General features: G+C 42.5%; 1 protein-coding gene across 1 annotated transcript in view; it reads left to right on the forward strand.

Annotated features, from left to right (window-relative positions):
• The first annotated feature begins 2,882 nt into the window (after positions 1-2,882).
• The window catches only part of COL11A1 (collagen type XI alpha 1 chain), a 278,226-nt gene continuing 268,148 nt past the window's right edge, over positions 2,883-12,960 (forward strand). Inside the window, exon 1 of the mRNA XM_077277390.1 lies at positions 2,883-3,242. Coding sequence (XP_077133505.1) covers positions 3,128-3,242 — 115 coding nt within the window. The 5' untranslated portion in view covers positions 2,883-3,127. The remainder of the gene's footprint in view (positions 3,243-12,960) is intronic.

The raw sequence follows: 12,960 nt of genomic DNA on the forward strand, positions 1-12,960 counted from the left end.
GCTGCTGCCACAGCCGCTGCAACATGTCGAGAGTGGAATTCCACTTTATTGGAACATCACTAATCAAATGATTAACCGGTAGACTGAAAAACCTCTGTAGCAATGCAAGTCGATGACCTGTGGGGTGCGATAGTCAGAAGTGAGCACACAGCGACTGTGCTTTTTGCAGCAGCACATCCAGGCCGGGATAGCGGCGTAGAAATTGCTGTACCACCAGGTTGCGGACGTGAGCCATGCAAGGCACGTGCGTAAGGCTGCCACTGCATAGGGCCGCTACTAGGTTTGCACCGTTATTGCACACGTTCTTCACTGGCTTCAGGTTTAGTGGAGACAGCCATTGCTCTAACTTGGTCTGGATACCTGTCCACAACTATGGAGCTGTGTGACTGCGATCTTCAAGAAATGTTAATTTAAACTCTGCCTGATTGCAGTGAGCCATGGCTGTGCAGTACAGAGGTGGGGGAGATACTATCTGCACAGTTGGAACTTGGGATTGCTTAAACAAGAGGTTGAGGGCTCAGGTGGAGACCCTAGAGGAGGTGGAGGAGGCAGAAGAAGTGGAGGAACGGTTAGAAACAGAGTTTTGTCCCACAAACCTTGGGGATTCAAAGACTTGTGGAGCAGCCCCTTGACCACTTGCCACCACAGCCACCAGAGTCACCCAGTGCCCAGTTAGTGAGATATAACGCCACTGCCCATGTTTGCTCGGCCAGGTGTCAATGGTAAAATGCACCCTGGCAGACATAGATTTTGTCAGGGAATGGGTGATGTTGATGCAGCACTGGTAGGACGTTACATTAATGTATGCCCCCCGAAGAAGCTTACGTGAAACGCGTGTTGTGGTCTGTCACGTCCCAGCATCAGGTAATATCTATCACTAAATTTTGAGTCCTGTCATTTCTTGAGACCTCCCTAATAATTCCGAACAGATATCATGATAGGGTGAATTAATTTTGGACTCCGTGGTTTTTGCAATGATGTGGCACGTTTCTACATTCTGAGAACTTTCCCAGTTTGACAAAAATTAAATATATAACCTATGTGATTACAAGGACATGTGAGTTCCCCTGAGATTTGATCCTTGTTCTTATGCACACAGCACTTTATTCGTGAGTGCTTTTTACTTACTATTGGTCATCTAATTTATCTGCTACTACATACCATTAAGCAGAACACTGAATATCAAGACAAATCCTATTTTCCTTTAAAGATTGGATTTGCCAATGCAATTATTGAAGATTTGGTGAAATTTTCAATACAGTTTTTTTTTTATCTAATGCTAAGAGAGTACCCTAAAGTTAAAGGGATTGCCCGGCCATAGGCTACAAGTCTTCAGTTACTCTATGTGACTGCAAACATGTGAATCATCACATTGCGCACATTGCTCATTGTGAGGATTCTCCAGTGCAGCTGCTGGAAATGGCAATGATTTGCATACATACGGTCACATCTCGACTAGATGGGCATGGCCTGACTCATGGCAAGTGTATTGAGCGAGGTCAGAAACAGTCTAGTCGGAATGTGGCCGGAAGTCTGCAAATCGCATACTTGTGATCACATGATCTCCTCCTGCACCAGCACCGGAGAATCTTCACAGCACACAGTGCGCGAGCTGTGACGAATCACAAGTCTGCAATCACATAGACTGACTGCAGACCTGTAGCCTAAGGCCGCACAATCCCTTTAAGCCCCTTTAGGCGAGTGTAGGTAAATTTATTTGCTTTTTATTGGAAAAAACTGATGTTATTCCATCCGTATGTTATATGTAATTCTGTTTATTACATCAGTATGACAACTATTTTTATTAGAGATGATCATATCAAATTGCGAGACCATGATTCAGTGGCCACATCAGCAGTCCATGACCAGGCCTACAAATCAGAAGATACACTGGCCATGTAGGAGATGGTTACCAGTGCTCCCATCCAGCTGACACTGACTACTAACATGACCATTGGACTAAGGTCTTGCAAATTTATTAGCTCATCTCTAATATTTATACATCAATTACAATTTTTCACGAGACCACATACAATTTCCTATGATAATAATTGCACTAGGTCTGATAAAAGCAGGAGCCTTACTGGATCTGTTATTTTTTTTTACACCCGTTGAGTTTACTAAGCGAATCTGATTTCTTTTTTTAAAGCGCACGTGTGATCTACCATTCACTTGTATTGGCCTGTGTACTATCTGTTTAGCATATGGGCAACATAAAGACCAAAAATATGTTCTACTGACGAATACTTGCTCCCGTCACCTGTGCTTAGCTCAGTTCTGCACGTGTGAATCCAGCCTTATTCTATTTAAAGAATTACTATTTAGAAATACTGTAAATTATTTCATCTCGGAGGCTTCTATCTGATCTTTGACAGTTGTGCAGAGCTGCTCATGAGTTACAGTGCAAGACATAAAGTACTTGTCTGGTGATAAGTAGAAGAAATGTGCTATGCAGATATTATAAAACACTGATTCTCCCCATGTGCTGCACATGTATCAGCCAGGACTGTAGAAAGTTGTATCCTCTGCAGAACTAGTAATCCTGAGGGTTAACTCTAGATTCTCAAGTGCAGACACAGGTTGGAAGCAGGACAGAGCACAGGAAGACCAGGAGCCTGGAAGGAGCTGTCACCCTCTTCTACACTGCCTGCTATCCTCAGCCCTCTGGACAGATATAGCTGGTGGAGACCTCTATTTTGGGAGGGTGGGAGATGGGGTTGGACCAACCTGGAGAGTCCTGTCTTTGGGGAGGGTCTTTGATTTTTGGAAACTGAACACTATTTGCTAGCAGAGGAAGGCTGGAGAATGCCTGGAGACCCAGCAGAGGGGTCTTAGTCCAGCCCTCTGACGGTGGGACTTTAGGAGGAGAGAGAGAGGTTTGCATTTTGATTAAAGCCCTCATACCTTCTTCAGTCTGCAGGCAGGGGACTGGGGAGGAACACATCTCAGCTGGGCAAAGGAGAAGAAAAGCCACCCCAAGCCCCCCTCCCCCTGTCAGACTTTTGGGTTTCCTTCTCCTTATGGCTGTGTAGTGATCACCTCCTGGACTTTTGGAAGGAGTTGGTGCTGTAGATTGAATCCTGAGATTCTTTATCATCTGGGGGGCTCCCAGTATTTGGAGTTGGAGATGGAGAGGTGGAACACAAGGTGGAAAACGAAAAGGAGGTTGTGGGATTCATCCCTTAGCTCCCTAATACTCATCACTTTGACTTTCCTTTTCCAAGCTGCAGAGGTCAGAGGAGGTAAGAGAAAAAAACCTAAGGGGACAGATGGGCCCCTCTTCTTATCCCCATCAGGAGCCAGGAACTATAACAGACCTGGACAGAAAGGTCTAAGCCTTGTGAGGACAATCATCTACTACAGAAGTCCATGGCACCATGCCTGAGGGCTTCACATTGATGCTGTGCTGAATGCTCCTGGTAGTCTTCATTCATTTCATGGGAAGGTGCGGGCACCACCAGCATTTCTGCACAGAGAGCAGGATGGGGGTTGTAGTTCTGGGACACAGGTGACAGGTCAGAGAAGTCATGAACTTTGCATCATTGTGCACTGTGTAGCAGTGGTTGTCTCTGAGGATGTTGGATGGTCCTTCTATAGGTTATCCTGTCCTGGGAGGTGGGAGATAAAGGTGATGGTGGTCCGTTAGGTGTCTATGGACAGGGATAGAAGGGTGGATTTTTTTTTCTCTCTCTCTGCAACGATCCCTCTGTGCTAGGAATTCCTCCCCCCAGGGGATGTCACATTCAGACACGTCTATGAGAGGGGTGGGACCAGACTCACAGACCCCAACCAACTTCATATTGCAGACCCAGGCTGGGAGATGACTCCTGGATGGAAAGAATACTCCTATAGAATCAGTCACTCCTCCAGAGGAGATCTTCCCCATAGAATCCCTGGGTACCTGGATATCCTCTAGGCTCTTAGTTTGGTGTATGCATTCGTTTCAGTACCTTTTTCAGTTTAATTAAATCATTCTCCTTAGGTTTAATAGTATTTGAGCAAGAGTCTGAAGGTCACATGCAATCTGTGAGTCTCCAGATGTTGTGGAACTACAAATACCATGGTGCCCTCTTGGCTTTATTGGATTTGAAGTAGAATTGCTAGTAAAGGGGTTGAACTCATGTAGTGCTAGTATAACGTGGATCATAATACAATTTATATCATAAAGTCACAACAGCTGTGAATAATAAAAGTTTTGCACAATCCAGGCAAGAGGGCAGGGATGTAAAGTAGGGACAAATGCACAAATCCTGCTGCTGATATTACACGCAAGCATTATTGTACACATATATATATATGTATATATATATATACATAGAGAGAGAGAGAGAGAGAGAGAGAGAGAGAGAGAGAGAGAGAGGTAGATGTAGCTTGTCTTAAAACCACTGCTATCATTTGCATAGAAATCTTTACTTGTTCTATGATGACATGTATAACCCTATTGTAAGAGTGGGATTATTAGGCACCTCTTGCTTATATTTAGCAAAATGCATAGGAGGACTCAATAAATCTTTCCTGGTCCGATAGGGGTGAAAGTCAATCTGTAGATCAGGCAATGCTTCTTCTATATTGTGCTATTTACCTTGACCAAAGTTATCACTTATTAAATCTGAAGGTATAATGTAACTTACAGGCAGGAGGACATGTTGCATTAAGTGCTGAGGTTCTTTAGAAGTAATGGTATGTGCGACAAGAGATCCACAGTAGATGATATAATGGGTGCACTGTGTTCCTGTATGGTAGCTGTGGCAATGTTTGTCTTGTATGAAAGCTGCTGGAAACAGTGCAGTAGTGTGCAGGCTGTAGAGTGCGGCTGTCTGTATTCTGCCCTCTTCTGGGCTCTCACATTCATCAAGCTCCAGCAAAGGTGAACTGAGGATTCTTTATTCTGAAGAAAGGAAATAAAATCCTCTCATATGATTCTGAGCAGGATAGATTAGCAGTGTGACAAGGTCCCTGCCCTGTTTCCTCACAGTATGAATATCCCCATCCATAGCCTATATTAACTAGGCGGGGATTTTCCTGATACATTCACTATTCTAAATGAGTCAGTTTCATCTTTGGGTCATTTAATAATAAGTTTTCATCCATTGAGCAGTAAGTTGAGTTTGTCATTTGGCCCAACTCATGATATCACGATCTGATATCGGAAGTGGTTCACAAGGGTGGTGTTGGCTCTAACACGTTCAGCACTGCTACATCTGTAGTGGTATTATTCACAGCTTGCTATACATATAAAGTATGGGCTCACATTGCATTATGCATTCTTCTCAAACCAAGTGTAAATTGCGGGAGAGAAAAATGTTAGACAACAAGCTATTATCGTGGATGAGTTCTGTCAATATTTACAGTCAGATTTATACTTGGATGAGACTCCCACACATCCTTTAAGAAGTCATAGGTATCACTAACGATCAGGACTTTAGGAAGTCGTAGGTATCTCTTACAATCAGGACTTTAAGAAGTCATAGGTATCTCTAACGATCAGGACTTTAGGAAGTCATAGGTATCTCTTACAATCAGGACTTTAAGAAGTCATAGGTATCTCTTACAATCAGGACTTTAAGAAGTCGTAGGTATCTCTTACAATCGGGACTTTAAGAAGTCGTAGGTATCTCTAACGATCAGGACTTTAGGAAGTTGTAGGTATCTCTAAGGATCAGGAGGACTTTAAGAAGTCGTAGGTATCTCTAACGATCAGGACTTTAGGAAGTTGTAGGTATCTCTAAGGATCAGGACTTTAGGAAGTCTTAGGTATCTCTTACGATTAGGACTTTAGGAAGTCGTAGGTATCTCTTACAATCAGGACTTTAAGAAGTCGTAGGTATCTCTAACGATCAGGACTTTAGGAAGTTGTAGGTATCTCTTACGATCAGGACTTTAAGAAGTCGTAGGTATCTCTAACAATCAGGACTTTAGGAAGTCTTAGGTATCTCTAACGATCAGGACTTAAGGAAGTTGTAAGTATCTCTTACGATCAGGACTTTAAGAAGTCGTTGGTATCTCTAACGATCAGGACTTTAGGAAGTTGTAGGTATCTCTTACGATCAGGACTTTAAGAAGTCGTAGGTATCTCTAACAATCAGGACTTTAGGAAGTCTTAGGTATCTCTAACGATCAGGACTTAAGGAAGTTGTAAGTATCTCTTACGATCAGGACTTTAAGAAGTCGTTGGTATCTCTAACGATCAGGACTGTAAGAAGTTGTAGGCATCTCTAAAGATCAGGACTTTAAGAAGTTGTAGGTATCTCTAACAATCAGGACTTTAGGAAGACAATCAGGTTTCCTAGACACAGACAGTGTAATGCATGATTTCCTTTGTTACTTTTAGTTCAGTGGTTTGCAGAGGGGATAATTGTATGTTACCAATTAGTAGGACAGAGAAGATTGTAAAGAGCCCAAAATACAGACTTGTGTTCCCTGTCATTAAAACAGTTTCCTACAGAAAACTACCACTTGTACATAGATCTCAGCAACAAGAAAAGGAGTCTGGAGACATGAAATTGCACTTATTCTGTATGTCAGCATCAATACTTCTATCCGCCATTCTATAGTAAAAGTTTGCACTTGAAATCAGATCTGGCATCTGGTTAATAAGTGGGTTAACTCTCTAATGCCCACAGGCCTAAACCCATGGGATACAGGCACTAAATGTATATCAGATGTAGTCCTCACCTACTTGGAAACAATGTTACTAGAACTTCTTTTTTTGTTCTCTTAAAACGCATACAAAAAGTAATTAAAAGTAAAGTGTAACTTTGTAACACCCTATAGCCAAGACTTTCCATACTGCTGGCTGTGTGTAACTCTATCCCGCGTATGTTATAAAGGGTTACTTATAGTAAGGCCCCTTAGGATCCCAGACATGTGGAGACAAGAAGCTAATAACACAAAAAAGGAGTCATGGCTAGAAAGAAGAAAGTAAAAAATGCTGTTTTGATTAGTATAATACAGATGTAGCAGAGCTCGATTTCTCATTTCACTCTTTCAGGTTGTTGCTGCGTATAAAGCATGAATTCTGTTGGTATTTTTATGTGTTACATTCATCTGACGTACAAAGGACAAATGAGAACTGTATCATCCATGTAACGATCTGTATAGCGCCATCATATTCTGTAGTGCTGCACACAGAATGCGGCCCTTGTATAAAAAGTCGATTTTTCCATAGATGAAGTGTGACGATGTGCTTTCGCTCTGTAGGATAAGTATTTACAATGAGTAAACTTGTTACTCAGGAATCGGATTGTTTATACATCTAAAAAGGTTCCACATTTTGCAGCCATTGTTTCCGAATCACTCTATGTCTTCCAGATCTGAAATCTGTACAAAGGGCAAAGTTTATAGAAACTCCGACTTTAAAGTATCTGTTCAGTTTTTGAGTTTTAACAATGAGGGTATTAAGTCCACTTTTGTACTTTTGCCAGTGTTTTTCTTATTTTCAGCAGCAAAAAAAAAGATTAAAAAAAATAGCAGAGAAATCTTAAAAATGTATCCATTCAAAAAAAAAAGGAGCGCACAATTGACACTTTGTTTGGAGGTATGAATCAGGCAAGGCAGAAGCGAAATGATGAAATAAACTGGAGTGGGATGGGGAAAGGTTGGTCGCTGCAGAGCAGGAATTGAGTCGAGTCCCAGGGATCAGCAGGTGAAATGGTTGGAGGAGCAGACACTCAGGGTTTGCTTAAAAAAACAGCAGGAACAGGGCCTGGCTTTCTCCTCGGCTTGTCTCCCCTTTCATGGCCGAGGGGCGTGTTTAAGGCTTTTTGCACCTCTGACTTGTAGCTGACACTGAAATATGAGTGCTATGTGGATTTTTAGAATGTCCCTTTGAGCTGAATTCTCTGTGAGATCCATTGATTCACTGCTAGAGAGAGAGCATTCCTCATTTGTCCTACAAGGGTCTTACTTCTACTCTGTGGGCACACAAAAAAAGACCCTTCTTAAGTAGCATGTGTGATTTAGGGTCCTTACACTGTGATGAGAAATATTTGACCGTCTTGTAGTCCTGGCCAGACATTTCTCCCCGGTTGTAGATGATTACTTTGCAGTGTGTTTAATATGTGGCCAGCTGGCCCTCAGACTGAGACCCCCAGGACGAAGAAGTTTGCTCCCTTTCCTCCTGACTGATTTCACACTACAAATGGGCTAGTGCCAAAGATAGAGCCATCAGATGGAGCACATGTGGGGAGTGAGTCAAGAAACGTTCATTCATCCTGGGACTTTTCTTCCAGCTAGTAGTAATTGGCTCTTGTCTTTTGGCACCACTCGTAATGATGGGGAGAATGGTGTCCATCATCCTAATACTCTCAGGGCTTAGAAGAGAAAGACCATTATGGGAAACACCGTAACACGCCAAGCCCTATCCAAGTGATGTCTCGTAAAAGAGTCCGCGAGGCTTTGGCAGCCTCAATATAACAGCTGGAAGGGCCAAATCGGACCCCTGGGGTAAAAGCTACGACGCTACTCAGTCGCTATTACAGTAGAGTATTAGATGAGCGGACACTCATTATATAATGTAGAGAAACACTCGGCAGATTCAATATGTTTGATTTGATAACTTTGATTCGATGCCAGTGGTCCCTTAATGATATTGTACTTGAACTCTACATACTATATAATGAGCTTCTTTAAAGACAAACTGTAGGACAGCTAGAACAAAAAATGGCAGAGATGGTCGAAATTTGGCATTTATTATAACATCGTATCTTATATTTACTTTTGTAGTATTTTTTAGCTGGACCATTATAGGAGTTATGAAATAATTGTATATCAGCAGCCCTTTATGACCAGTGCTTTACATGCCTGTTCACACATGCAGTTATTTTCTGCCTTCATTCTGGGATCTCCATGTGCAGAGTGACAAGTCAGGCCTAGCATGTCAGAGTGAGGAGACTTATACGCCATGCATGCTCCTCTGACAAATTAAATATGCAAATTGCCTCTTCGGAGAGGAAGAGGACTAGAACTCTAGCGCCACCTATTGGAGGTAGTGATCCTAAAGGTCAATATGGACACTTTAAGGAGCCTTGCTGCTTTCAGTCTAAAACTGTAAGCCCTGTGAGCCATGAAACAGAGATAAACCAAACACATGGGGTGTAAGTCTGTCCTGAGTGAAGAAGGAAACTCACAACTGCTAACACGAGAGAGGTAGAAAAGTCTTATTTTTTATAGGAGATTTAGGATAACACTTTAGTAACCAATTCAAGGAAACACATGGAGCGAGAATGTTGGAATTGTTCTAGGTTCACCAGTGTCCAGTGAGACCTTCACCTATGCTGAAGTAGATCTCTTTTATTTCTTTTGCTCTATGCCGGAGACTTGTAGCCATTATTTTCCCACAGGCTGCATGGAGCGGAAGTGCAGGACATTCATCGATAATGCCCACCAGAATTCCTGTAATTCCAGCGAAATTGCAATTTCTATGTAACGGCACCAACAAATTAGTCATTACTTAGCAAATTCAATTAATACACATATTGATTTGAGAATGTAAAGGGCTAATAACTTGTTAAAACTGAAAGTGCTATCTATATTTTTCTTGAAACTACTATATGTTTAGGCTGTGTTCGCGCTGTACGGTCATGCTGTGGTTTTTTAACCGTACTAAGTTAGTGTCTCTTCAGTTTTTCCACTGTTTTCTTGCACAATCACTTTAAGGAGCACTATCATGTGAAATAATGATATTCATCTGCATATATAGGGTTAATATACAGGTTACTAGCATTCTGACACTGCACTGAGAGCCCCGCTGCCAGGAGGAAATGAGCTTTATTCCTCCAGGCAGGTTGACTCTTTCAGTAGTTGAGATGGCGCCGATACGGTTTCAGTTACCGTTCAGTCTTTAGTTAGGCTACTTTCACACTAGCGTCGTACGACGCACGACGAATTGCGTCATTGCGACATACCGACGCAAGCAGTGAAAGCGCCGCACAACGGGGGTAGCGGATGCTGTTTTTCAATGCATCCGCTGCCCCATTGTGATGTGCGGGGAGGCGGGGGCGGAGTTTCGGCCACGCATGCAACGTTTTTGGGTGACGACGGTCCGACGCAACAGTCGCACAACGGTTGCGACGTGTGGCAATGCGTCGCTAATGCAAGTCTATGGAGAAAAAACGCATCCTGCAAGCACTTTTGCAGGATGCGTTTTTTCTACAAAACGACGCATAGCGACGTGCAGTGCACGACGCTAGTGTGAAAGTAGCCTTAGCAGTGAATTTAACAGCGCCCCTGGCACTGACTGATAGCAGCTCAGCATTAGTTCCGGCTGTCAGTCAGTCACTATACACTGAGAGGTGGCTGAAACCATGTCTACCCACTACTATTACTGAAAGACTGAACCTGCCTGGTGGAATAAAGTTAATTTCCTCCCGGCAGTGGGGCTCTCAGGACGGGGGCCGCTCGGTGTCAGAACGCTATTAACCTGCAGATTAACCCCATATCTGCAGGTTAATGACGTTATTTAATGACAGGTTCCCTTTAATCTTGCAGTGAGAGCTGTCTCTCCAGCCAAACAATGCAGCCTTTATGGTCAGCCGTGCAGTCTTACAGTTAAAAACGCTGCAAAAACAAAGTGGTACAGTATTCTAAATTTTGGGAGTTATTTCCTGTCCATGGATATGGGATAAGTTCTCGATCGCTGAGGTGGTGACTGTTGGAACCCCCACTAATCTCAACAACCAGAGCTCTAAAAAGTCCCATGTAGATGGAGCGGTGGTCAGTCCATTCATTCTTCTGGGAGTGCCGAACAGCAGCCAGGTGCAGCATTCCGCTATCTCCATTCGTCCCATTAGAAATGAATGGAGCAGCTGTGCGCATGATTGACCACTGCGCCGTTCACACAAGGTCCTTCCGAGCCCTAGTTCTTGAAATCTTTGGGGTCCCAGCAGTCAGACCCCCAGTGATTGAGAAGTTATCACCTATCAGATAACTTCGAACTTGAGACAACCCCTTTAATTGATTGTGCAGGGAAAGACCAAAAAGTGAGGCCTTGGTTCAAACCATAGCTCCTGAGCGTGTCTTAGGGAACATACAAACAAGAGCATAAAACAGAAGTGTGCCGACCCAGGCGCGACAGTATAAAATATCGGGCAGAGTTTCATCCAGAAAAGTAGGACATTGTTTTCCCGCCTTCTGTGTTTTTTCCATCAGCAGCTGTTAATCATTTCCAGGACCATGTACAGTTTCCTATGTTACAGGATTGCAATGTATCCATACAAATCGGATGCTGTACTGTGGCATATGATCATTTTTATTCACCCATAGACTTCAATGGATGAGTCGCATCTGATTTTCGGAGAAATATTGTTCATATTGTAATTTTCTTCACATGTAGATTCATGCAGTGAATAAAATAGTTCATCTGCACTGCCCCATTGAATAACATTGGTCCGAATGTTGTCCGTTTTTTTAACAGATAGCACTTGGACCGAAAATATGGTGGTGTGGACGAGCCCGTACAGGGAATATCATTTAGTGCCACTTTAATGGAGCCACAGGGAAAAAAAATGCAAAATGATTACATATAATGTAATCACTCGCACTCAGCTATTGTCTGAAAAATAAAGATGCATAAATCAATTTATTTTACAACTTGCACCTCATATATCTCTAAAGGCTCGTGCAGATGACTGTATTTTTGGTCCAAGTGCAAAAATCTGACAAAAAATTGGATCACACAAGGACGAATGTTATTCTAGCATTTGATATTCAGATCACACTCCACCATGCAATTCAATGACAAAACACTGGACTGCACTCGGATTCCACCTGAGTGCAGTCCGATTTTCACTGACTGACACAACTGAGCAGAGGGAGACATTTTTTTCTCCATCTTATCCGATAAAATTGGATCACACTGTGCTGTGATCAAACTCTGAGAACGTCTGATCAGAGTATGATTAGCAAAATCGATCAGATGAGACAGAAGAGAATATGACAGTGTGATCCCAGCCTTATAATCAGGAAGCACTGTCAGGCCAGGTTGCCATATGCAGAAACATTGCTTTTTGGCATAGTGAGCATAATTTTTTATGAAATCTTAAAAAAAACACCAGAAAAAAGCAGCGTTGATGCCACGTGGGAACATGGCCTTACTTTGGTTTGTCCCATTGATGATAATATGCAGCCTATTCTGGCCGGTGAGGTAATAACAATAACATCTGGTTTGGAGATTGTCGGATCTGGTTTACACCCTGTACTTTGTAATATGAGAACTTTGTATCAATTAGGGGTTAAACAAACCATCAAGGACAATTCCCATTATCCGCAGGTTATTGATTTATTAAGATACATCGGTAAATTCCTAATCTGCTTGTGAATCGCACAAAATGTGATATTTGATGGAGCCAGTTATCAACCATAGTCAATGTCTACTTCATTCAGACTCATGTATTAGCCTTGGCTTGGGGTTCACGGGATTCTACAGGTTCCTATAAGACAATCATTCTAATGTGTCTTTTAGGATCACACATCTCGACTTTGATGACTCAATGTCTATGAATGAGTTTATATATCAAACTTACCATGTCTGTAGCCTTGACCCTCAGAATTCGGGGGACCAGCGATTCTAGTTTGGGCCTTTGTGAAATTAATTTTCTCTCCTAACATACAGATAAAATGTATTTAAATATAGAGATTGGGAACCTGGTTAAAGAAATATATTCATTATTTCTTAATTATAACAGTACATAACCTGAATGGGTCCAAAGACACAAAGACAGAGGAAATATGTCACCAGGTTTTTGCTGAGAGTAACAGGAAGTAAAGGCAGAAACCCTGATTCCAGTGATGTGTCACTTACTGGGCTGCTTGCTGCTGTTTTGATAACATCACTATTTTCTCTCCTGCAGATCTCCCAGTTCCGTAATGCTGAGCTCTGTATAATCCCACCCACACCACTGATTGGTAGCTTTCTGTGCGCATCATACAAAAAGAAGCCAATCAGTGGAAGGGGAGGGGTTA

This window comes from Ranitomeya variabilis, chromosome 8, assembly GCF_051348905.1.
Source record: "Ranitomeya variabilis isolate aRanVar5 chromosome 8, aRanVar5.hap1, whole genome shotgun sequence".
Classification (NCBI taxonomy): domain Eukaryota; kingdom Metazoa; phylum Chordata; class Amphibia; order Anura; family Dendrobatidae; genus Ranitomeya; species Ranitomeya variabilis.